This window comes from Lagopus muta, chromosome 4 (assembly GCF_023343835.1).
Source record: "Lagopus muta isolate bLagMut1 chromosome 4, bLagMut1 primary, whole genome shotgun sequence".
Taxonomy (NCBI): Eukaryota; Metazoa; Chordata; class Aves; order Galliformes; family Phasianidae; genus Lagopus; species Lagopus muta.
In genome coordinates, this window is record NC_064436.1 from 34,186,064 (window position 1) to 34,212,176 (window position 26,113).

General features: G+C 39.1%; 3 protein-coding genes across 13 annotated transcripts in view; 1 reads left to right on the forward strand and 2 right to left on the reverse strand.

Moving 5' to 3' along the window:
* Window positions 1-287: 287 nt before the first annotated feature.
* Window positions 288-3,145, forward strand: LOC125692515 (interleukin-15-like). The gene is made up of 4 exons (XM_048943115.1): window positions 288-571; window positions 680-718; window positions 2,404-2,541; window positions 2,953-3,145. The coding sequence occupies exons 1-4, from the start codon at window positions 428-430 to the stop codon at window positions 3,061-3,063; spliced, it is 432 nt and encodes a 143-aa protein (XP_048799072.1). The 5' UTR covers window positions 288-427; the 3' UTR covers window positions 3,064-3,145.
* Window positions 3,146-8,680: 5,535 nt separating this feature from the next.
* On the reverse strand, window positions 8,681-20,423 carry ADAD1 (adenosine deaminase domain containing 1). Its single transcript, XM_048941270.1, has 11 exons — window positions 19,971-20,423; window positions 19,582-19,758; window positions 17,651-17,818; window positions 17,100-17,168; window positions 16,473-16,598; window positions 14,838-14,961; window positions 14,463-14,633; window positions 13,158-13,384; window positions 11,551-11,788; window positions 10,946-11,078; window positions 8,681-10,066 (listed from the first exon to the last, which is right to left on the reverse strand). Exons 1-11 carry the CDS (start codon window positions 20,149-20,151, stop codon window positions 9,953-9,955), a joined length of 1,728 nt encoding a protein of 575 aa, XP_048797227.1. The 5' UTR covers window positions 20,152-20,423; the 3' UTR covers window positions 8,681-9,952.
* An 83-nt stretch (window positions 20,424-20,506) lies between these two features.
* The window catches only part of BLTP1 (bridge-like lipid transfer protein family member 1), a 109,238-nt gene continuing 103,631 nt past the window's right edge, over window positions 20,507-26,113 (reverse strand). For all 11 annotated transcript variants that reach the window (XM_048941263.1, XM_048941260.1, XM_048941261.1 and 8 more), the window contains 7 exons: window positions 25,877-26,094; window positions 25,048-25,299; window positions 24,367-24,570; window positions 23,279-23,473; window positions 22,627-22,761; window positions 21,534-21,699; window positions 20,507-21,249 (listed from right to left, as the gene is read on the reverse strand). In XM_048941263.1, the coding sequence (XP_048797220.1) occupies window positions 21,033-21,249; window positions 21,534-21,699; window positions 22,627-22,761; window positions 23,279-23,473; window positions 24,367-24,570; window positions 25,048-25,299; window positions 25,877-26,094 (1,387 nt within the window). In that variant the 3' untranslated portion in view covers window positions 20,507-21,032. The remainder of the gene's footprint in view (window positions 21,250-21,533; window positions 21,700-22,626; window positions 22,762-23,278; window positions 23,474-24,366; window positions 24,571-25,047; window positions 25,300-25,876; window positions 26,095-26,113) is intronic.

Consider the following 26,113-nt stretch of genomic DNA (forward strand, 5'->3'; position numbering starts at 1 on the left):
GTAGATGCAGCAGTTAACTTAAACATCTTTAGAACATTTGGTGTGTCAGTAGTATAGTGTATGGCATATTCTATGGGGGAGTGGGACAGCCCAAGAGGGAAAAAGTGTTTCATGCAAAAAGCACACTGAGAGAGTGAGTGCCAAAAGTGAGTGTGGGCTTCTCTTACACCAGTGAATGTAGGTAAAATCCCTCTCGCAGTCAAAAAATTCCAAAGTGTCATCAGGGAGGAAAAACAAAAGTAATGATTCTTGCCATACAGGTAAAGCATATGAAAAAATGTGTAATAAAAACCTTCTTTACATGACGCCCCCATCTTTTTCCCCCCAGAGAGAAGAGTATAAATACTAAACAGTCTAATGACAACTTATCACCTTGTATTGTACATCACAATTTGAATACCAGCATACAGATAATCAGGACATTGACATGATGTGCAAAGTACTGATCTTCAGCTGCATTTCAGTAGCAGTGCTTATGACTACAGCTCACGGAGCATCGCTATCATCAGAAAAATTGGAAATTCTTCCAACATTAATAAAAGATTTAGGAATACTGGAAAAAAGCAAGAACGTAAGTGATGGTTTTCCTATATTAGTTCTTTTCTGCTAATGTTTTCTACTTATTTTTTTCCATGCAATTTGTCCTCAAAAATTAACCTTTTCTCCCTCTTCTCTACAGGAGATTCATCTCGAGCTCTACACACCAAATGAGATCCAGGTGAGCTTTAGCCCTCTGTTTTCAAAAGGACTTCTAAGATATGGCAACTTTAAAATGATGTATTATTGATTTAGACCAAAACAATTCACTTATCAGAAGGGACAACACAGAAAGCAAATCTGAGGTGTTTGAATTCAGTGTGAGGTATCCTAAAATACACTTCTGCCTTTGGCTTATATTCTTAAGCATTAACAAGATAATGAATAATGAAGACAGATATTACTTTCTTGGTCTGTGCAATACAAAACATAAAACTAATCCTCCGTATTCATTTTGCCTTCAATTCACAGAAAAAGAGTTCTGTGAGTCAATTATATGTTGTATAATATTTGTAGAAGGCAATACTGTTGTATCAACACTAATATAAGAACAATTCGGAGAATGAAGAGTTAGAAACTTTTTAAATACAGCAATATCCACAGGAAAATGCCCATATTTTATCAAAATCAGATGCAGCAACAGTAGCTGGTTCTGTTTAATGTATCTCTCATATCCCATTAGTAATGAAATTTAATTATGCTCTAACTAGCTCTTTCCAGAAGTAAAACTTAACCAACTCATCCTAGATATAGCTATGAATTCTTATTTTATGATGTTCAGTATATATGTAAGACTTATTTCCATGCCAATACCGTCATTGTGGTTTCTTTTTTTTTCTAAAATACTGCATACCTGAGCCCAGGAGCATTCTAAATACACCATTATCACAGTCTATGTACCATTCACAGGTTGCTGATCTGTACAAATTTTCTAATTTAGTGTGCAAGCAGCTAACAAGAGCAGCAATTTATTTGTTACTGGGAAGTAGTTAAGACACTTATGCAAATTAACTACTTTGAGCCTCCAATTAAGTTTTTAATCCAGCAGAATTCTCACTTAACAGAAATTTTGTTTGAGTAAAGATTTAAAACCAGATTCTGCAACCACTTCCTTATCTGAGTCATTTTTCTTCTATGCTGGCAAGATCAAGATGTAACTATCTCAGAGCTCCAGTGCTCAAATGTAGACATGTAAGGCTGATTTAACAGCATATTATCACCAAGCGCCTGAAAGAGCTTGTAAGAGTGATGTGTAAAGCGATGTACCCACATCAAGGTCAGGAAGGATGCTGTCCTGGGCAGCATGACCTAGCGGGAGGCAGCCCTGGCAAGGGCAAAGGGTTAGAATGAGATAGGAGATAAGGACCTAAGGAGATAGGTCTATAAGGAGATAGGTCTATAAGGACCTCTCCAACCCAAGCAATTCTGTGATTCCAAGACATTCAACCGTAGGACCAGATATAGGCATTGCATAAAGGAACCAAAGTGCATTAATTGAAGATTGCCACTGTAAAATAGAAGCTTTACTAGTAATCCTTTTCTCAGGACAGGATTTCCAGACAACAACTGGAAATAAGGCTCAGTTTAAGAGCTAACACAGCAGTTTCATGTTCTCAAGACATATTCCACCATTTAAAATGTCCTGTAAAGATCATCTACAATTCAAAAGATACAAGAACTAAGGCCACATGTAGAATTTTATAATGTGACTTGGTGGGAAAAAATGATATTGTACAAAGGGAAACAAGGAAAAAAATAATGGGCAATTAAGAAAAAAAGAATTCAATCTTTTTCAAAAAACATTTAATATAAATACTATATATCTCTATATATTTATATATGTGTTGACTTTGATTACTGTACTAGGAGTGCAGTCGGCAAACTCTGCAGTGTTACCTGGAAGAAATGGTTACTCTGGAGAAAGAAATTGAAGATGAGCCTGAAATTGAAAATGAAGTTGAAAATGCTCTTCAAAGTATCAAAAAGAACCTCCAGAGACTTAGGGTAGGTAATCTTTATGGTCAGTTAGTTAAAAGCAAACGTATTTCAGCAATAATGAAAAAGAACATCAGAATCAGTCTTTTTTTTTTGCCTTAAGGCCATTGTGTTATGGTTGCTTAAGAATACAGCATTTTGTACAACAATAATGTAATGTCAAGCTACTTGACAACATCTATTTGCATGAAAATCCAAGACTTTAGAATAGTTGGGCCACATTAACCATTCAAGTCAACATTTTAAGAAGTATGAGATTTGTTTTCTATGCTAAATCATGTAAGTCACCCTACTCTGTTTTTAGAAGGGTACCAATTATTTACGTAAGTAGTAGTTCAGAAAGCTGTGCCATAAATTCATGGTTCTAAAACTGTCTGGCAAGAGAGCTATAACCAATTAACAAAATTTACTGTATTGCAGGATCTAAATCCCATAGAAGGTGACTGCAAGATCTGTGAAGCTAACGACAAGAAAAATTTTCCTGATTTTCTCCAACAACTGACCAACTTTCTGAGATCTATGCAAAAATAAGCAACTAATCATTTTTATTTTTACTGCTATATTATTTATTTAATTATTTAATTACAAATAATTTATATATTTTATCCCGTGGCTAACTAATATGCTGTCCATTCTGGGACCACTGTATGCTCTTAGTCTGGGTGATAAGACGTCTGTTCTAAGATCATATTTGATCCTTTCTGTAAGCCCTACGGGCTCAAAATGTATGTTGGAAAACTGATGGATTCTCACTTTGTCAGTAAAGTGACAAGTATTTACTGAAGGAATTTTTAAAAGTCACTTCTAGATGACATTTAATAAATTTCAGTAACATATGAAAATCATGTTTAGAGTCTTTTTAAATGATACTGTCTTTCACTGGTGACTCATTGACCTGCTTAAAAACTATTTATAATTAAAAAGCCAACAACATTTACCAGTATACAAGTGTGTTCAGGTACCATACTCAAAACAAGACACTTGCAGCTAATCTAGGTCTTCCCAGTTTCTGAAAATTGATATAAAATACCAGATTATGCTGGCATACAGCAGAGGGTATGTCATTGAAAAACAAATGCAAGAGTACCAAACTACTTGCCCCTCCAAAAAATACTCAAAGTGATCCTAAACCACCTGTCCTACTTAGCTACACAGTCTCATAAACTTTTCTCTGGGACTATTTTTCTCCATGCTGCAAGAAAAAATATGTGGTTCTCACAAATCTCCAGCGACAACTGAAACAATTAAGCAGTTGAAATAATAAACATACAAGTAACTTAAGTACCAACATCCCAGAACACTTACATAGCCAGTTCTTTCCACCAATGACTGACATAAAATTGCTAATTAACGTTTAAATCCAATCCAACACGTACTGCATTAAGTATTCAGAAAAATCTTTTTGTGGAACCTCGGAAATGTGCTTCAAATGAAGATGGAGTCAGTCACGTGACATTCTAAGATTTATGCAGAAGGAAACAACTAAGTAGAGCATCTTTTATAACCCCAAAACCACCACTAAATGCTAGCGATGCACACTGTAATTGATGAAAGTAAGCCATACTACAACAGTTATCATTTTATCATTTAGTCTTTGATGTGTTTTGCTGGTGGGTGTGGTATAGAGTATTTCAAGTCATACTTAAAAACAGACTAACAATGGAAAACACAGCAGTTTTCTTGAATGCTGTGAAGAGAAAATAAGTGTAATGCTAGCTTTCTGCCAAAACTGAGAAAATACTCACAGTGTCGGTATCTGTTGCTCCACTTCTCTTCCCACAGTGAAGTGCTTTGCCCCCACCCACGATGACTCTGAAAAGCAAAATACTGTCAATCATCTTAGCCACAAAGAGATCAGCCCCACCCTCTTCTCAATCAGCTGCTTTCCAAGTGACAGCCTGTAGCAACAGTAAGACCTAAATACAGCGAGATTAGAAACCAGAAAATAACTGTTATAAATATATTTCTCCTTTGTCAGTATTTACAGAATGCTACATTTTTGTACACGCTTTCCTTTTCATGGGATAAATTCTTAAAAGCAGCAAGCTAAAAAAAAAAAAAAAAGAAAAATTTAAAATAATCTCCTTTAAAGCAAAGTGGAACAATAGTAAGCATTGAGCCTATAAGATGGCATCAAAAAGAGACTAGTGTTAAAAGCATCTGGGAGTGCAGGATCTGAACAGTAGTGACTGACTACTGATTACTACCAGCTGCAGACAGACTTCAGTGTGCAGAATCTTGCTAGGCCACCTATGCCTAAGTGACCACAGCAGTTAATCCAAATAAGGCTGAGACTGCTAGCAGTGATACTAACCAGCACAGCCAAATCCAGAGTATACCCTGAACACCTGCTGGACACTTCATTATGTTTGTGTCAAAAAAAAACTTAGTGTGGGAAGCTGGGGAGTAAGGGAGGCTTGCCTGAAACCTGAACATTAGAAAGAGAACAGAAGCCAAGTTACAGTTCAATAGCAAATACACAAGTTTAAGTGATTTAAAATGAAATCTTTTACAGTTGTAAGAACATACTATGATATCATTGTAACTCATTGATAGTGATATATTTGTAGATTATCTCTAACTTGATATTTTTCATTGGGTTACTTAATAAACTTCTAAACCTCTTAAACCTGTGGCATCTGAATCCTCTGATCTACAGCAAAAAGCAGCTCCCTGAACTAGCAGCTTCACACATAATGTGTGGATTGGCAGGCAAACATGTTTCAGTACAACACTATGAAGGTTTATCTGTGTAGATGCCTAGCCTCTAGCAATCACAAAGAAAGTAGAGGTGCAGTTTTTACTGGGTATAGGCCTGCTACTAAATGGGGTTTCCTTTATCATTTACTCTAACATGAGAAATCTCAACTTTAACAATTTGGCAGAACCAACCCATAGAGTCAGACACCAGAAAAGGTGTCCAATACCTCTTCAAAGTCCCTAAACAGTAAGTGAAAGGGAGTTAACAGTCCAGTACTTCTGAAACAAACAAAAAAAGGAGCATGAAGAGATTCTTATCCCATAATCATAAGGAAGATGGAATCATCAACAATTTTGGGAATGAAACACATACAGCACGAAACTATAAACAAGTTTTCATTGTTTTTTTGTCTGCACAAACTGCTTTGGAGTCAGGCAGCAGTTGAGAAGTGAAGGTTGCTTATAGTCTTGGAAAATGGCAGTTTTGGTAACTAGAGTTAGTTCTGGAGACTGTAACATCGTTTCTGTACAGTAGCCATGCTCTGCTGTGGATTTCCAAAACTACATTTTCTGACTGGCCTGACCCCTATCTAGCATTTCCACGTTCAAGTCACCTTTTCAGAGAAGTATCTACTTCACTATAAAGATTGCTGAAACACACTGCTGGTTAAGGTAGCTCTAGAAGAAAAGCTGTGTTGCAAATGCTTGTACTCATGAGGCCTCCTAGATTCTTACTTTTATTGCGACATTTCATGACTGCAAATTTCCTAAGAAGTATATACAGCACAATAGCTCAGTTCAGTTGAAGAGGACTACAAAGATAACCTAGTCCAACTTCCTGACCTCTTTTGGGCTAAGCAGAAACTTAAAGCCTATCACTGAAGGCACTGTTCAAACATCTCAATGCTGACAGGTACGGGGCAACTAACACCTCTTTAGGAAGCTTGTTCCTGAGTTTGATGACCCTCAAAATAAAGAAATGTTTCCTAATATTCAGTCTGAACCTCGCTAGTACATCCTGCCATTGGTACCCAGGAGCAAAGCCCAGCACCTCCCTCCGTTTTCCCTCCTCATAGAGCTGCAGAGAGCAGTGAGCTCGCTTCACAGCCTCCTCCAGAGCTGACAAACCCAGTATCCTCAGCCTTTCCTCATAGGACACGCCTTCAGTTTTGTTGCCATCCTCCAGATGCTTTCAGGGACCTTAACATCCTTTTAATATTATGGAACCTAGAACTGCACATAATATACAAGGTGAGGCCACGTCAGTACTAAATACTGCAGGGGAATCACCTCTTTCGACTGATTATGCTGTGCTTAATGCATGTCACAACTCTGTCTCCTTGGCTGCCAGGACACACCGCTGGCTCATGGTGGCACCTGCATCCCCACACCCTCTCAGCTGAACTGCTCCAGCCACCTGTCTCCCATGTGAACCCATGTCTGGCATTGCTCTATCCTAGGTGCAACACTTTGCTGCACATTCAAGCTCATCCATTCTCTAACCCATGGGTGTCCGACATTTTGGCTTGCCTGGGTCACAGTGAATGAAGAGCAATTATCTTGAGCCTCATATAAAATACTTAATGCAGTTCATGCATTAATGCATTAATCAATGCAGCTATTTTTTTCAGTCACCTTGAAGCCTATTCTGAAATTCTTTTACCAAAATGGAAAGCATGGATGCATATTCTTCACTGTTCACAGGACTGTGTTTAGCCAGTATATTAAAATGCATTAAATTATTTGCCGTAACTTGAGTTAACAGCATGCTGTGCTCCCCCACCCTTGTGCTAATTTCAGCCAAAACAGTGCTAATAACACACCTGAGAGGGAAGTGTTCTCAGGGCCAGACCAGGCCTCAGTGGGGAAGAGCCACTGCCATGTCAGCACAGGGCAAACGGCAGGCTGTGGGTTGGACACACCTGATCTAGGGGATGGGATCCATTACTGGGATGAAGGACATGAGCATTTGAGGATTGCCCAGGACTTAATAACAGGATGCTTAGAAGGAAGAAGCAGAGGTGTTTAGCTGACCTGGGGAAGATGAGTGTGCAAAACTGAGAGATAAGGAGATTTAAAGGACCAGTCATTTAAATAGCATGCTAGCCAGCACACCTGCCTGGTTTGGTCTTGTCCAATCCCATAAAATTTCTTGCTAACACATTCCTCTCTGTTCTGTCTGTATGTACACGTACAGGGCTCTAAGTGCTAATGTAGTCAAGAGTGCCACTGTGCACAGAGAGCAACTAACGCCACGATCACCAGCAATAAACAAACAGAATAATCTGATTTTAGTAGGCAAAGAGGCTTGGGAGCAAGAGGGTTCTGAGTGGGGCTCTAAGGGCAATTCTGGATATAAGAGCACCACCACGGCTCTAGGGTCAAGAGCTATGGGAGTAGGGGAGTCTGAGTCAGCTGTATGATTGTGTATCTCTACAGGTGAGATCGCAGAAGGGCTAGGAAGTAGAGGCCTGACCTTCAACTGCATCCATCAGCCCATACCAGAAACTGGCCCAGGGCTCTAAGCCTCAGAGGCTTTTATTTCCAGGTTCAGAAACAACAGACAGCTACTGGGCAAACATGGTTCAGCCCAGTTGCTGGAGGACTCCACCTTGCACAGAGACACGTTCTAATCAGAAATCTCTGTTGTGCTCAGCCAGAGAGAGCAGCAGCTGAGCTCTTAACCACAGGGCAGTGATGCTGCCTTCATAAGAGTACCCTCACCTGCTGGTCTTTAAGCTCTGGGACTGGCTATGGGGGTATATCCACATGCTCTGCATACATGTGCCTGACAGAAATGCCCCTCCAGCCTGATGCCAAGGGGAGCAACAGTAATCTTGCCTCTCAGGAGTTTGGACATATGCTTAGATATATCAGGACCTGTTTTCTCTTAACAGAAATAATTCCAAAATATGCCACACTTTTCCAAGTGCTTTTGCAGCTATGTAAGTAGGTGAGAAAAACTTAACAGCATATGCATCATTTTACTACCTGAATGCATTGCTCATTTACTCCTAATTCATTAACAGTCTAGATAAAAAAAAAAAACTGAGTCCAGCTGTTGTAATCAAGTGATGCCTCAAGGATACAGCTATCATACACAGCTTACCAGATCTCATTCACAAAAGAACTTCTCCCCTTGAAAAAACACTGTTTCAGAGAAGTTTTAGTTTGCTATTCAATTAATAAAATGCCTCAAGTACACAAAGAAAATGAAGTTATTTGTACATATTTAAGACTTCTAGCTTGATAGCATTAAACACCTCGGTCATGCCCCAAAGGTCTAAAACCATAAACAAAAATTGTCCAGAAGTACATAAAACACTAACAGACTGTCAAGAATATGTCAAATAGTTTTAGTATCATGAAAACAACAACAACTATGCTCTAAGGTTGTCTGTAGTGAAGATTCAACTTGCTAGTTAAAAAAAGCCATGCAAGGAAAAAACACTGTCAAGTCTTGTTTTATAATTATCTTACAGTAAGAAACAAAAAATTCAACTATTACTGATATACAGGAACTTGACATAACAGCTTCCCAAATTTGTATGAAATACAAAAATCAAGAAACACAAACAGCACAGAATCTAGCATCAATACACGAGTATTTCACAACACACAAAACAGTCTGAAAAAAAACTAGATGATGGTTAACACCCAAACATTACCAAATTGTCACTGTAATATTATGGTAATTTACAAGGAAGCAATTTCCCTCTCAATAAGCAACACTTTTCAGACTATTCCATACAGAAACAATTTTGGAAGGATGAACAAGTACACCAATTAAGTACTCTGTGGGAGAAGGTGTCCAACAATCACATCTGACAGCTGTTAAGGGAGCTCCAAAAACTGAAGGAACCTCGTTACTGGTGACTTCTACATCATACTATTTTTAATTACAGTTTTGAAATCTTTATGATGATTTAAACTCACTAGTGAAGAGTGTCACAGCTCATCACAAAACAGGTGAGTAACAGCTTGATAATTCAGTTTCACTTTTTGAAATACAAAGACCACAAACAGCACGTAGTGAATTACAAGACACGTGATGAACCCACGCTAAACAAAAATCGTATCTAACAGAAGACACCTCCAGCTAGAGCACAGTCAATACTGCTTTCCAAAAGTAATACACAGGAATCATTATCTATTTATTACAGAAATCCTACTTTTACTGATTTCCCCCCAAAAAAGAGTTATGAAAAAGGCATACAAAAAGTTTGAGGCACAGTCAACTAGCAGGAACTTAAGCACATAAGTGACTCTGTACTGTAGGGAGGGAATGAAGTGATGCTGGAAGGCAAAACAAAACAGACATGCAACGCTGCTACATACTCCTACCTGTGAAAAAACTTCACTGTTACAGCCAGTTTAATAACTACAAGTAAGTAGGAAGCTCTACAACATGCAGATGCAGCGGGTGTCCAACCTTTTATCTTGCCTGGGCCACAGTGTGAAAAAAAATCAACTTTCTTGTTGCATGTAAGATACATAACATAGTAAACGTAAGTAACAAAACTGCGTTTTTTATTAAACAAGAAAAAAAAAGTGGGCAACAAAATTATAAAACTAGCAGGTTGGACACATATGCTCAACAATTTTCTCACCGCGAACATGAACCCAACAGTTAAACACTTGACTAACAGCTGAACTTTCTACTACTTAGTATCTCATTTTACCAAAAGAAAACGGACTCCACATACAATCCATCTTGCAATCATTCAGTGAACTGTTCAATATGCGGAGACTTCACAATCCAGGATCCATAACCATGTTGCTCTAAGTAGCTGTGCAGCAACTTTTTAGCTTCCTGATACAAATTAGACTTGACCTGGAAGAGAAAAGGTAGGATCTTGAAAGATCTCAAGTATAATGGTTACAGTAATCTGCATTCTTCAATGCTATCATATAATATGCATAAGAACAAGCCTTGCTGAAAGCAAAGCCTATAAATTTTACAGTTCTGTTCATTGCTGACAGGATGGAAAATGTCCTAGAATCGAAAAACATGCTATTTTTGTACATCCAGTCATTCACCGGAATGGGAGAACTCCTCTGTTAAATACAACATGCATGTTTTGTGACATCTCTTCAGGCCCAATAATATCTTTAAGACAGAAAACAAGTCAATCCTATGTCAATCAATATGTCGCCCAATGCAACTCTAAGTATATGTGAACATGCAGTCAATTAACAAGCTGGACTGCTTTAAAGTAGTTTTTAAAAAATCTTTATTAGAAAAAAAACAGCACATGTGCAAAAAAAACACTTGCAGAATATTCTGAAAAGAAAAAAAAAAAAGCTTTCAAAAAGTTCAATATGAAATTTTCAATTCTCCCACAGAAATACTTCATGGTAGAAAAATTATCTATGTATGAATTGAATATAAAGCTGTGATTTAAAAAAAAAAAAAAAAAAAAAAAAAGAATTTTCCTGCATGAAACTAGCCTTACTGTGAGAAAAATGTTTAGTCTTTAGCCAAAGTACAGAAGATTTTAATAGGAAGCGTGTCAAGACTGATCCAGTGGACTGATTTTACTTAAAAATAGCAATTTCAGAGATGCCCAGGTAAAAATTACAAGGTAATAATGGAATCCACCTGCTCATGCAAATCTAGAAAGCAATACAGAAAGTCACTGCAGCCAATTGAACTGGTTTTGAGAGCAGCCATCAAGAGACCTCCTTTATTTCTTCTCCCTTTGCAGCTTACCTTAGCTTCATGGTACGTAGCAACCTGAAGCAGGTCAGTTCGTTTTGCTCGCCCAGCCAGGCATTTGAAACGACTCAGCATTGCTGCCTTACAAAGGCGGCTCGCCATGGAAGAGCCACTTTTAAACGGTGAACTATAGGTAAAATAACAAAGAGCACAGTAAATCTCAGTAAGAAATACACTACAGGTATATTGCCTTGATCATTACATGGTGGGTTTTTTTGCCCCAGTGCTTTGTGAATTTGATCACGTGATGTTGCTTCTGCTCTGAATGAGCAGAGTTGATACAAGTCAGCAGCTGAGAGAACTATAAAATAAGATGACCAAGAACAGTTTTCAAACTGGAACTCATCTGAACTCTTTGGTAGTATTTTGAAAAGTAAAGCAATCACTAGAACACGTAATATATTATTTCACATTTTGGTACGTCACTGAAAGATCTCTAAAACTGTGTCTAAATACAGGATGCATACATTTAGTACAAGAAAGAATCCCTCTCATTTGAATTATACTGTGGCCTTTACATGTAGCTTAAAAGCTCAATATTCAAATGCACACAACAGGCTAAGCATTTTCAATGTAAGGAATAAAGAAAAAAATCTGACCTTTCAGTGACTTTTCCATTTAGCCCATCCACAACTTCCAGCTGCACATCTGACAACATCCAATTCAAACTGAGAGACCTCTGTTTCAAATTCACTTGAATTGGTTGTACGGTGTTCACCAAGTAAGTAAACGATCTGTTGACCACGTAAAGCACTGGAAGCTTTGCTGTGAGCGCATCGTCAATACGTTGTCTTATAGCTATTTCTAACCCCTTCAAACTCCTGCAATTTCCATTTCCTAGTACAAACAAAGCCAGTCACGTGTAATTACATCAACAAACAAAAAATAAATCAATAAAACAGCCAAGAACCCATCTGTTTCCATTGGTCATTGGAACATTCATTTTTTCCCCAAAAGATTTCACTTGAAAAATCAGTTCCAGTATTTTTGTTTTGCAAAGCTTTTTTTCTCTTCTTTCAGAAGCACCGTGATTTTCATTGGACATCTCCTTTCCAAAGTGGTAACTATTCTGTAACTTTTCACCAGGACACCATGAAAACAGAACTTCGATGTTCTAGATTAGTAAACAGCCCAGCGAATTTACACAATGTTTGTTCATACTGAAACATATCTTACTCAAGAAAAGTTCTCAGGCTTTTACACCAGAAACTATCAAACTGCACATTTCCATTACACACTTTCACTGACTGCTTAAATGAATTTACTTTGGTCTGTTGCTTCTCAAGGAATAGTCATAAAATATCTACCAAATAAATACACTTTGGTCCTCAGCATCTTCAAGGAATATTCATATAATACATTACTCTTCTATTTAACATTATAGATTTATTACTATTTACTTTGAACAATGCTTAAGTGAACCTGAGGAGCTTTGTATCACTTCTTTTAAGTAAGTGCCCAAACTTCCCTACACCCATCAGGTAGCTGTTCTGTGCCACAGCTTCAATGTCTGGGGAGCTCAGAGACTTCTGTACCAAGCCTCATAATACAAGTGCACAGAGATTAAAATCTTGAAGATAATACTTGCTAATTCCATCACACAAAGAAACATGTACTTGACAGCAGCACTGTCTTTTTAAATGCTACAAAACCCCGACAACTCATTATCACCTTGATAATTTCTGTTCCACAACAGGACATGTATTTACAATGACCAATAGAAACTAGTGAAAAACAAATGTTTAAAAAAAAAAAAAAAAAAAAGGGAAAAAAACCCAACCACCCCAAGACTCTCTCACAGAGCTGTTAAGCTCCCCTGGGGCAAAACTGAGCATTTTGGTGTGTTTAGTTGTATTAGAAAAGCTCTTCCACCACTGCTCATTTCTACCATTAGCCAAATACACCATCACCCTGAAGTCACCATATCTGACCAAACAGTTAACACAGCATTCATCAGGTATGTGATACTTTTTCAGTGTCTAACATTTTATCCATTATAAAACAATAGCTAAATAAAAACACAATGACAAAAGAATGAGACAGAGTTTTACATTAGGGCAACTCCAAAGCAAGTGAAAACAAAACATTCTGCAGTTCTTTGGAAAACAAACAACTTCATTCAGTTCACTATTTTAATTTCATTATAAAATATAATCAAACTTGAAGATGAAAACATGGAAAAAAGACTGAAGTTTATTAAGCTTACCTACAAGAATAGTGTTGATATACACTGGTTCAATGAAGTAACTCAGCAGCGCTCCCTGAACACCAACCACTTCCCATTTTGTTAACTTGTCACTAGCTGACATACTGATTACTCTCACAGTTTTAGAAGGACAAGAAAGAGAAAGATAAACTTTGCCTTCTATAGCAACATGGAGACACAGCTCTTCAGCAGCTTGGCAAGCAGTTAGAGAATGTGGATTAAGACATCTAAAGTAAGACAGAAAAAGAAATCTCAGTGAGGAAGTACTCGAAAATTATTATAAAGTGCTGTTTCTCCACACACAGCCAATCACTTCTAAATAAGTAACTTCCTTCTAAAAACCTATCCTTAAATTAACTCACTTGACACATAAGCCAATCTGCTGTATCAGAAGAAAGCATTTCCCAGAGTTTGTCTCTTTGACCAGACCAGACAAAAAGAGAAAAAAATAACAAAGAATACGTGATCAATCAATCACTACAAAGTAGCTGGCAAACTGCATCCAGTTTCATTAATTAGTACTTCTAAGAACAGGTTATGATACAGAAAAAGTAATACCTAAAATCTTCAGCAATTCTAGTGGGAGAAGCTCCCCCAGTCATCACACTGGGGGTGAACTGGCTGCAACTTCCAGCCTGCAAATTGTTTTCTGAACACCAAAACACAGTATGGAAGAAGTGAGCTGTCTTGCAAAGTTTGACTGTATAAGTTTGAAGGAGGTAAACCACCATACTAGTGCTAGAGACAACAAAATAATACTGCTCAGAACAACTTTGTTAAGTCATTGACTGCTTCAGTTAAATCTCAAAACTGTTAAAATTTCAAGAATGTAACAAAAGTTAGAAAGAATGGAGGCAAGCACAGGAGTCAATGTGCCTCATCAAGTGTGCTCATTACCCCTTCCCACCCGCCCTCAAAGCAGAACAACTTTGTGCACTTCCCATAGCATACACAATTCAAGACTACAGCCCAGCCCTGTGATGCAAAGGATGACATTAAGCCACCACATCTGCTTTCTCAATGTGGAAATTAACACCATCTCAGAGTAGAGGTCAATAGATAATCAGATAATCTGTAATAAAGTAACAATCTGAAATCACAACCTACATACAAGTTTTGTGTACCAACACGTTATGCTGACCACAACCACGCTGTACACTAACGCTTTCAAAACACGAACAAATTCAGCAGAGGCTTCCCCACTATTTGTAAACATGTAACAATGGGTATTTTTCACACTTATGGTGGTCACTGAAACTAATCAACTTTCCATTACAAAACCTCTGAGAATACCTGGGTACTTACAACTGTGTTTTTATCTGAGCAGATCCTTTTGGCAGCTGATTCATATAGAGATAGATATTTATATTCCGCTTTAGGGTAAGCAGCTTCGAGTCAGGTGCTGTGCAAAACAGGGATTGCTCTCTGTGTGCTGGATTTTCATTATAGAACAGCAAAAGGTGTCGATAAAAATATCTAAAATGAAGCGGTGACAACAGGCATGAGAGATACTAAATTGTTTAAAAACACGTGAACATTCACATTTCATTTACACTGACTCAAAAATAATCTCAAGGGACACACTAAATAAATGCAAATGTACTTGTATTTACTCTCAGAGAAGTAAAACTAAGAACTGGCTCCAAAAGTAGTGGTAACAACTTGTACACAGAATCTCACCGGAGAAGAGAACGTCGTGCAGTAACGATGGCATGGCTGTCGTGCACCACTCTTCCCTCAGGTGAATAATCATTGCTGTAATTACAGTCTCCTGTTCCTAGAGCTACGACTTTATGCTCTCCACCTAAAAAGAAAACGTAACATGCAGTAAAACACAATGGTCAGTCAGTCAAAACACAAAGTTAAACTAAACAGTAAGTACCAAAATAAATTCCAAATAACTGAGACAGAGTAGGGACTACTGGTCTATAAGGCCTTACTGGTGCAACTGCAAGAACCTTGGTTTCCTTTAACCATGGGGCAATTCACTCTGCTCCTGGCCTGATGTCTGCAGATGGGTCTCACCTGTCTCAAACAGGGAAACAAATCCTAGCCTAGGAGCTGGCAGGGCTTGTTGAGAAAGCTTTAAATGAGATAGGAAGGGGAGAGTGGATAAAACCAGACTTGCCAGAGATGAGCCTAGGGGAACAATGTAGGACTGGAGGGGGGGGGGGGAGGGGGGAGGGCAAGGGGCTCAGCTCAAGTGCATCTACACCAATGCACCAACCCAGCTGGCAACCAGTCACGAGTAGTGCTCCCCAGGGGTCAGTACTGGGGCCTGTCCTGTTCAATATCTTTATAGATGACCTGGATGAGGGCACTGAGTGCACACTTGGTAAGTCTACAGATGACATCAAGCTGCCAAGAAGCGTTGATGCTACCTAGGGATAGGAAGGCCCTACAGAATGATCTGGACAGGCTGGACTGCTGAGCTGTGGCAAATGGGATGAAGATCAACAAGACCAAGTGCTGGCCTGCACTTTGGCCAAAACAACTCCAGGCAACGCTACAGGTGTGGGGCAGGGCAGTAGGAAGACTGTGTAGAGGAAATGGACCTGGGGGTGTTGGTCAATGGTCGGCTGAACACGAGCTAGCAGTGTGCCCAGCTGGCCAATGGCATCCTGGCTTGTATTAGAGCGTGGCCAGCAGAAGCAGGGAGGTGATCATCCCTCTGTACTCAGCACTGGTGAGGCCACACCTTGAGTACTGTGTTCAGTTTTGGGCCTGTTACAACAAGAAAGATACTGAGGCCCTGGAGTGTGTCCAGAGAAGGGCAACAAAGATGGTGAGAGATCTGGAGCACAACTTTTAAAAGGAGCAGCTGAGGGAGCTAGGATTATTTAGACTGGAGAACAGGAGGCTCAGGTAGAGAGCTTTATAGCTCTCTACAACTGCCTGAAAGGAGGTTTTGGAAAGATGGGTGTTGGATGTTAGGAAATACGTCTCTGAGAGAGTCATCAATCTCTGGCACAGTCTGCCCAGGGAGGTGGTGGAATCACCATCCCCAGAGGCTTCAAGGAACATTTTGATGTTGTACTGAGGGACAATGTTTAGTGGGAAATACTGGTGGTGATGGTCAGTCAGATTGGATGATCTTAGAGACCTTTTCCAACCTTTGAGATTTTAGTCCAATTCCTCTTTAAGACAGCATACTGAAACACACTGAATATTTACAATGAAGCCACCAATAACGAGTATGACAAAGAAGAGCAGCTACTGTTTACATGCAAGGTCAAAAACACACTGAATCAAGGCTCCTAGGGAACACAGGCTAGACTGCTCAAGCCCCAGAATCCCATATCAAAACCGACTTGCCTTTCTCAATGATGAAGGCAGCCAGTGAACTGCCACAGCTTTGGTACTCAGGATGTTCAGCAGTCAGGCTGTTAAACACTCCTTCAACTGTCTGCGAAAATTTCTGATATATATGGTGTTGTCCTTCTAAACAGAACAATAAAAGCCAGCAAGACACAAATGTGCAGAGGGAAAAACAGGCAGAATCAAGCACGGAGCAGATAATAAATTTACAGACATGGTAAAAGCACTAGCACCAGCATATACTTGTGCCTCTGACAATTACAAGGATGGATGTGAATAAACGAAGACAAGAATACTGCTAACACTTCATGGCTTTACTATTCAAGGTAAAGTAGGAACACGAATAAAGTTTATCAGACATGATAGTTCAAAGAAGGACAGCTTTATCTATTCCTATCCTTGATTCAAGATTTTAGTTGAAGAAATTCACTTGAGTTGTGTCTGTCAGCATTCGTCCATGTGCTACTTAAGTGACCGATTCTTCCAGCATTCTTTGAAGACAACACATATAAAATAATAGAACCTTCATACAGATCACAAAGCGTTTTAAAAGAAGAATTAAACAAAAATAAAGTATTTTCTTTATAGATTCAGATCACACAGCTAAACAAGACTACTCCTTACCAAAACTGATCCTTGAAACATCAATAGAGCTTGCTGGAGTTTCAGGCTCAACCAGAATACGGGGAGGACCTGAGGATTCAAGACAACTTCCAATAGGTGTCAACAATACAAATTTCAAAACACCAATCAAACACTATTTTCAACACATTTAACCTTCTTTAAGAATTAGAGATTTTTTTTCTGGAGTCCTTATAAGAATAGAGTTACTTAAGCAACAATCCTTAAATAAAGGTAAACATTATGGTAACTTCATTCTTTTGCAAGTAGTAACACAAAGCCAAGGACATAATTATAAAAATTCAAACATACTCAGGAACAACTTGATACTGCTGTAATCTAGCAATTAGTAAATCAAGTGCAACAGATAAATTAATTCCTTCTGCAGTTCTCTCTTCTGTGCCAAAAGCTCTGATGCAACTCATAGTATGGAGGAGACAAAGAATTTCAAAACTAAACAACAAATACACCAAAGCATTTCACAAAGCTACACAGGGATTTTAGGCAGAAGAGCTCTAAGCAAATATCTGCTCAGGTACTGCTTGAATATTTACTTGACTTTCCAGAAGCTGGTGCCACCATATAATCCAACTTCAGTAGCTCATCAAGAGCCAATTTAGCTGCATTCTGCTTAGACTCCTTCTTGCTTCTTCCTAATCCAGTCTTGTAGTAAACACCATCCAACACAGCACTAATGCCAAAATAAGGACTTATGGCGCGTCCTTTTAAGGAGAAAAAGAGAATCATGATTAGTAACACTAAAGAACGTATTCTTTTCCATAGCTTTATGCACTTAGATTGACTTCAAGCATCAGTACAAGACCAAAAGATGATTGTAACAAAATACCTTTCACCTCCACAAGTATCCTGACAGTTTTCATTCGCTGTACTTCTCATAAAGCTCTCTTTCAGCTCTAACAAGTATTAACAAAACACCACGTTTTCCGAACTGCCTGGCAAAACCACCAAACCAGTTCCAAGTGTCAGCAGGCATGGCAAGCAACCCATCATTGTCAGCTGGTCAGACAAACAATGACTGACAGGGGCAACAAAAGCCCTCTTTAATTAAAGCAAGGCAACCTGTGACAGAACTATGCCCAGCAAGGGAAGAAACTGAATGCAACCCAATAAGTTTATTAATTATTTGCATTTCAGAGAAGACACGCATTTAAAAGAAATAATCTTATGCCTACAGAGAGCAAGATGAAATAGCTTAATAATAAGGGAGCAGATCAGAATACATTTACACAGCAGAGCCTTCAATCTCTCAAATGGCTAACTTTTCAGTACTGATGAGGTACCTTGTAAAGTCAGCCTGAATTCACAGAAAATTTCGACTATGGCAACTGTGAGAAACCTCTGTAACAGCAGTAAAGACTGGGAGAAAAGAGCTTATCCCTATCCAGACCTTTCTCCTGTCACCCTTCTGAAGATTTGAGAACAAGAAAAACAAAGAAGAGTTGGGACAAAAACCCCAGAAACAGATGCACGTTAAGTAATATTCATCTTAAGCAATATTAAAATAATGAGGAAAAAGCCCTATGTAATGTAACAAAGAGGCATATCTACCACATGGTATGAGAGGGATAAATATTAAAAAGGAACTATACCAGGGCAAAAAAAAGCAACAGAAAAAAATAACATTTCAGCTCAGGAAAGATATCAGATAACTTGCTAATATGGAACCTCTGCTTGATAGAGGGAACACTGAAACACCTGAAATGAGGAAAAAGACTGCTGTTTAGCCACAATACACAATTATTTGTAGTAAATTTTGAATGAAAGGATTAGACTCACAGAAACTGGAATACAACAGCATACTACATCTGATTCAACTTACAGCTCTTCAGCAGAATAATGGAATTCCTCATGAAAAAAATCGGGCTGGCCCTCCTCCAAATCATCAGCTGATAAATTCTAAGATAAACGAGTAAAAGTTCTGCCCACATCATGCAATCATCCACTGAGGCGAGCAGGCATTCAGACTACTGCAAAGAAACCTCGCTCAGAACGTTATATGCAGTCCTGCTCAGAACACAGCCCAAACTGGAATGCATGTAATAAAAGGACAACTTCTCTTACAGAGGAATTGCAGGAATGCTCAGGTTTGCTGACTCTGCCCCCTACACAAAATACAAAATAAAAAGAGTTCCAGGGCAGCAAACAAAAAGCTGCACTCCAAAGGAGAACAACTACTTCTACAGGAAGAAAAAAACAACACACAAAACTGGGAACACGGCAGTCATGAGGAAGCTCAGGAAGCTAGAAGCAGATTCTGATCAAAGCACAACAGCTCCAAAAGGGCAGCAAGCAGCCACGAGAATGAGAAAGGCAATCACTTCCCAGGGCAAAAAAAATGCTCATGTGAGGGGAGTGCAACCAACATTAAAAAATAAATAAGTAACTTGTGTTATTGGCATCAATGCTAGCCCAAGAAATGGAAATCATCTCAAACACAACTGTATGTAAAAAAGGAAGCATTTACCTGCCACACCGGTCTCTTTAAAATCCAGCTGCATGCTGTACCTCTGTGCAAAGCAGTGCAGGGCTGACACCGGGTGAACTGCGCCCTTCTGGTACCCCTCAACGAAGTCTGCCAGCCACGCGTCCTGCACCACTGCTGGCTCTGGGGACGGGCGGGCTGGGCGAGGCAAAGACATCGCTGCAACGAGACCGAGGAGTCAACACAAGAAAAAACTTAACGCTCTCTTCAACGGTTTGTTAGGTTAAAAGAAATGCTTTGTAGACAGCTCTCGGCGCTAGAGAAAACGCACAGACAAGGAAACCCAGAGTGCCAAAGCCACACGAGTTTCCTTCAGTAGCACTAACAGCTCGTTTACACAGCCAGTCCCAAGAACGAACTGAAAGCTATACCTGGGTTTTCTCTCGTCTTCAGGGCGCTCGGTTCGTGCCGGCCCTGGGAAGGCGCGAGCCCGAGCCTTACAGCCGCGGGGCTCAGCAGCCGGGCGGGAGCCTGCACCAGCACAGCCTTCTCCTCTGCGGGCTCACAGAGAGCCGACCCAGCCCTCCGCATGCTGTCACTGCTGGCGGCCATCCCCGATCAACCTGACGGAGCTCAACAGGAACTGTGCCAGATGCTGAAGACCCTGCCGGCCGGGAAGCACCGGCACGTGGACCTCAACCACCACGCCGCCGCCTCCAGAGCCAGCACGGCCGGCGCTACGAGAGCTCGAGCAGCCAGCACCTCACGGCCCCTCACCGCCCGCCACGTGCCCAGGCACGAGGAAAAAGGCGCTCAATGCCTCGGCGCGAGGAGGGGCCTCGCTCCGCGCCCTGCGTCCCCGCGCGCAGGGCGGCGCCCACAGTGCGCAGCCGCGGCCCGCAACGGCGAGGCGGTAGGCGCTCTCGTCGACAGCGGGGTAACCGCCTTAAAGGAGACTGGATGCAAATTTACACTTAAAACACTTTTTTAATCAAAGAAGTTGAACAAAAAAAACCCTGTACAATAGTTAAATTTTATTACAAGTGTAATAAACTTAAAGATTTTTAGCACTAAGGCGATCACAGTTTCATAAGTTATATATATATATAAATTTACACAAGTCTACATTGACAACTCGATTACCAGTCACATCAACAAAGGGGCTGTGTTATGGCAAAAGAAGTTTAATAAAATTCACAGTAAATCTGCAATATTTCGAAGATGCAGGAATCATATTGCACAGAATAAACCAGTGGGTGCTGAGAAGCGACTGCCAGTGTTTGGGTGTTCCTTCACAGAATATACATTGGTCGTAACCATGCAATACTTCCAATACAGAATGGTATCAAGTACCACAGTAAACAGTTACTCACAATGTAAGTTCTAAATAGAGTAGCAAAATGCTGTTAGGTTTCTCTTTAAACCATATATAAACCTTGTAGTAAAACACTTTGATAAAAATCAAACGGAATGGTAGTTGTCACATTATCGCTTCAGTACTCCTCTTTGTCTTTTCCTTTCTTTTCCTTTTCGTCCTGTAGCGCAGTACCGAGTTTCTTTATCAGAACTGACAGAACCTTGTCCAAAGGATCCATCACCCCACGCTGCAGCCACTTGGGGATGGTAGTCCTGGCGTGGTGGAAGCCCAGTTTTTGGAGGATGTAGTCAACACCAACAGGGTCAATTTTTCTCCCAGTCCAGGATATTAATCTTAAAAAAAAAAAAGAAAAAAAAGAAAAAATCCAAGAAAAACAATAGTAGGTGGACTCAATCTCAGGTATAGATTGCAACCAGCTTTCTGGAACTACCTGCATTTAGCATTAACATGCATCTCACCTTCCAGACCAGCACTAATAGTCAAAGATAAAACTATTACAGCATCCATGTAATTGATCCATAGCAGCTGAACAGTATGGAAACACTTATGGTGTGAAGGACAGTACCCATAAATAAAACGCATAGACAAAGAGATTACTGGTAAGTCTGCTTGTTACCTGAGTGTGGGCTCCAAGTGCCAAGTATTGCAGATAAATTCTCTCCAGTCAACTGTAGTGTAAGTAATGCTTTCCTCTGCTTCTCTCTCCGTGGAGCTGTCCTCAAGTACACCAGCAGAGTTTTTCTGCCCTGGACGAGAAGCCAAAATGCGAGGAGGAAAAATAGCTACAAAATGGAAAGGGGCAGAAAAAAAAAGCAACCAGTCAGTTTGAGCATCTCATCTCTTAAAAGAAATTCCAGAGCACGTTTCCAACAAGAGAAAACCATCTCTTGTTTCACCTTGTTTTGTAAGAACTTCTGAATTTCTAGCAACAGTTCTGGTTTCAACAAAGCATGAATAAAACATACCATAAGGAAAACTTAAACATTAGTGGGTGGTACAGGAATGTGGAATTGTTTCCTCTGCCACCCAACCCATCCATATACAGAGTATTTCTTTCAAACTCATCATGGCACACAACAAAACATATTGCATTCCATAAGCTGCACGCAAACACATACTTAGTTTTTAATTTTTTTTAATTGACAGCATATTCTGAGCAGGAGGATGGTGGGAGATTAATTACAATCCATCTTTGCCCAAGGGCGTGAGAGGAACCTCAACCCAGCTCTTCCCTGAGTTTAAATCCTAGAACACAGAAAAAGAACAGCAGCCCTTTCCACCTCCAAACAGCACAATGAATAAAATAGATACAAATATCTGAATTAGGACTGAATTTAGAAATACTTTAGGTAACAGGAGCAGAATGCCCTGAACAGCAGAGACATGGTAATATGCTATTTGTACCATCTGTAGGCAACTGCTCTGCTTCCAGTCCTCTAGGACTTAAAGTCAGCTGAAATGGTTCCCATGCAACGCTGCACTTTTTGCTAGGTGCTAGAACACCTCTTGGCTTTAAGCTCCCCTCCCAAAAATAGAACAAGAGAATTTGGTGAACGTAAAGTTAAATTTCACTTGTCAGCAATTTAAAGAGGTAGCTATCATCTCATAGCACTAAGCCCAGATTTCAGATCTCAACAATATTTATTGTCAATCAGTATGTAATTGTTTGACTACTGTTACCTCAGATACCTCAGATACTAACAGCTTACCTTTTTCTTTTTCTTTTAGATAAGCTGACACCAAGTCATGCAGAAACATGATCAATTCAGCATCCATAGTTACACAGATATGGTCTGTAAATTCAGTTACCACACTGCATTCCACCTTTGGTTTAACGCTTGTATCTACAGTTGGATCAAAATAGCATTAATACATTTTAAGTACATATTGCATAAAAGTATACTGAATTTTAGTACAAATGATCTGTAAATTACACTGCTGTTACAGAGCAGGCGTTTCCCCCTATTCCATTTGTAGTCTGCAGATAATATTTTGGAAATAGAAGCATGATATTTAGGTTCTTCTCTCCTATTTCCTTTTTCAGTACAGGCCTTTTCTAGCTTATAAACCAACTTCCTCAGAACAGCCAGCCTAGCTGAAATGTTCATTCTCATTTCTTAGCAAATGGGTTTTTTTTTTGCTTGTTTGTTTCTTTGTTTTGAAAGCAACCAGTATCAGGACTAGGTCTTCACTTCCTTGTCAGAATTCCCTCTGTATTTCATTACAAAAATGTGTCCTTTATTGCATATGTCTGCTGTAATTTCTAGAAAAAATCCTCTTATCAGCACAGTATTTTTGTATTTAACCCCTTATTTATGAGAAACAGCTTTAGATCAAGGAAAGCAAATAACAATACTATACCTTGTAATGAAGGCTCTTGAGGCTCTTGGACATGAATAGATTTAAAATCCAGCTGCATCCTTGGCAATGCAAAGATGGTTTCAGTTTCATGGTTGTAACTAGAACCACCTCTGAAACCACTTAGCAAGCTTGAGCTTTTCACAGTTGTGCTGCTCTCTGGGTTATTAGCATCAACATTTCGAAGTAAGTTTAACTCTACAAAGACAATGGAAAATACCTTAATTCAGTAACCTTTATTTAAAAAAAAAAAAAACAAAAACAAAAAAAACAGTTCTGTCAGCACAAAGAATGACAAAATTTTACAAAATACTATACTGGCAATTTCATATACTGAAAGAAAAAAAAACCTTCTAATAAAGAAGAGGGGAGGAAACATATGTCAGTACTGTAACATACAAACATTAATTTGGATGGCTAAAGATCAAGTTTTATTCATTTGATCACCTTATCACAACTTTGTTCTAACAATGAATTTTCAGTTAACTGAAATACAGACAATGGATTCAAAGCATGCCATCTGTGTTAGAAAATAAGACAGGACTTACCCTGAAAATAAATGTTTCTTATGGATGCAAGTGGCACCTAAATTCACTGAGGCAGCACTGATATAAAAACCACTATCAACCAGGTATCCAACTTTGTCATGATACTTTCACTACAGCATACATGCAACATTAGCTATTTTGGCTATTTTTTCAGTTATTAAAATTTGTGACGACAAAAAGTTAAGAAAGGTTATTACTTCACTCTAAAACTATTGCTCATATTCTTTAACCAGCCCTCCAGAAAAACCAATCAATCAAAAGTCACTGTTGATACACTTAAATAGTCTGGATGTAGCCAAACAGGGCTGTGTAAAAACAATTAACAACATACTTTCAATAACTTCAAAGTATTTTTTAAGAAACTACAAACTGGTCATTTCTGACTGTACAGCATAATCTGTTATTCCACACTTTGCTTTAAGAGTCTGTGGAAGAAACAGCTTCCATTCAAGCTCTCTTCCCCTTAACTCACTTGAAATTTAACACAATCTGCACTGACTGACAAGCAGGCCAATCCCAAAATGTAATTGATATGAATCTTACCTTCATTCCTTGTGGCTGTAACATAATTGAACCACTCCTTCACACTGGCAACTCCATGGGGGGGGTTTTCATGGCGGCGCCTTGTTATTTTTGTGATTGTTGCCATGGGGCTTTCGAGTGCTCCACATGGTTTGGTGACCATAGTGTTATGGCCTAAATGAAAGTCTAGGGTTTGCACGATGTATGTAGAATGTTCACTAGTGCCTGCATTGAAGGTGTGATGGATACAGAGCGAGAGGGAAAAGAGAAATGGAAAAAAAACAAACACCAACTTAGTAAGGGTGGTGGGATTTTTCCTCTCCCTTGCACAGGTATCTACCAGAGATAATTACTAACCCAGTAGCATCAAAAATCTGTGCTATGCTTACAAACAACAAAGATTTAAATCCTCAGTATTTACAGATAGTAAAAACTTCCCAACACGAAGACAAATAAATAGTAAGATATTCAGAATTCATTATGTAGAAATGAAAGGCTCCATCAATGCAGACATGCAATTAATAAGACAATCAGTCCCCTTCCTAGACACACTATCAGGAACATATCTAATACGCTTCAATTATGTAATAGTATACTTTTTTTTTTTTTAATATGCTTCTTTAGATTTATTCTGACATGTAAATATATTCTTCAAAAGTTCATTTAAAAGATGTTAAGAGATGAGGAAATGGTTTAAATTACCATCTTCCCAAACTTTCTGTGCTTCTGTCCAAAATGCAATATTGGGTTCTTCAAGGTGAAATAAGGCCCAAGATTTTGAACGGAAATTAGGCCCATGGAAACAAGCCAGCGTCATATGGTTTCCATGCAAGCTCATGGACCCTCCAAACTGCATTCCATCTTCTGGCAATGGCATCTGAAATAAGGATATATGGCATCCAGACACCACCTTCAGAACTCCTGGCCAATGACGATGATGGGCTGCATCCAATACTAGAAATGAAAAATCCAATAACAAAACCAAACTTCAATAAAGAGAAAGAAACAGGAAAGTTTGCTGCCATAGTTACATATTTTATTAAAAATAGAGACATTGTGGGTAATTTCACTGGCGCTGTCTCATCTTTGCCATCTAAGATGGTTGTAGTTTATGAATAACAGACCAAGCATACTTGTGTTCAGATAAACAATGGCTTCAGCTCAAGATTAATAGAATAGCACCACACTTCCAGTTACTCAAAGTAGAAATTTTTCTGATGAAGTAGACTTCGTAAGTTCGCAGTTTTCAAACTGCAAAAATATTTTAACAAAAATACACATTTTTGAGAAAATCCTGAAAATAACTTTAATAAAATTTATTTCATTCTTGTACCCCCACGTATATCAGGATACTTGAGGTATTTATGTGCTTCATTGAAAGGTTATCGCAAGCCTCCATTTATAGGGCAAACCTACTGAAGATATTATTTTAAGTCAAGTAGGTATACTTGCACACATGAAGTTTCTCGAATTGATTCTCACAATTAAAACATCCAAATTATAAAGTACACTACTTTTTGGTACTACTTACGTTGTTCATGCGAGCTTCTCTCCAAGTTGTTGACCACTGTCTTGGGAGGCAGATAAGGAACGGGTCCCCAAGTAGACAGTGCTCGTTTGCTTGTGTCAAACTGTTGAGTGAAGAACTCCTGCAGTTTCATTCCTATTTTTATTAGATCTGGTGTAGTCGATCTTGAAATCATCACTTGGAAGATATCCCATTTCAAGTCTCCATGGACAAATATCTCACTAAGTATTAAAAACAGCA

Coding starts and splice junctions, on each gene's coding strand:
- ADAD1 (XM_048941270.1), bottom strand. CDS start 20,151: ATGGCCGCCAGCAGTGACAGCATGCGGAGGGCTGGGTCGGCTCTCTGT. Junction 11,079..11,550: donor AATGGAAAAGTCACTGAAAG/GTCAGATTTTTT, acceptor TTTTACCTATAG/TTCACCGTTTAAAAGTGGCT. Junction 10,067..10,945: donor CTACGTACCATGAAGCTAAG/GTAAGCTGCAAA, acceptor TTTCTCTTCCAG/GTCAAGTCTAATTTGTATCA.
- LOC125692515 (XM_048943115.1), top strand. CDS start 428: ATGATGTGCAAAGTACTGATCTTCAGCTGCATTTCAGTAGCAGTGCTT. Junction 719..2,403: donor ACACACCAAATGAGATCCAG/GTGAGCTTTAGC, acceptor TTACTGTACTAG/GAGTGCAGTCGGCAAACTCT. Junction 2,542..2,952: donor AGAACCTCCAGAGACTTAGG/GTAGGTAATCTT, acceptor ACTGTATTGCAG/GATCTAAATCCCATAGAAGG.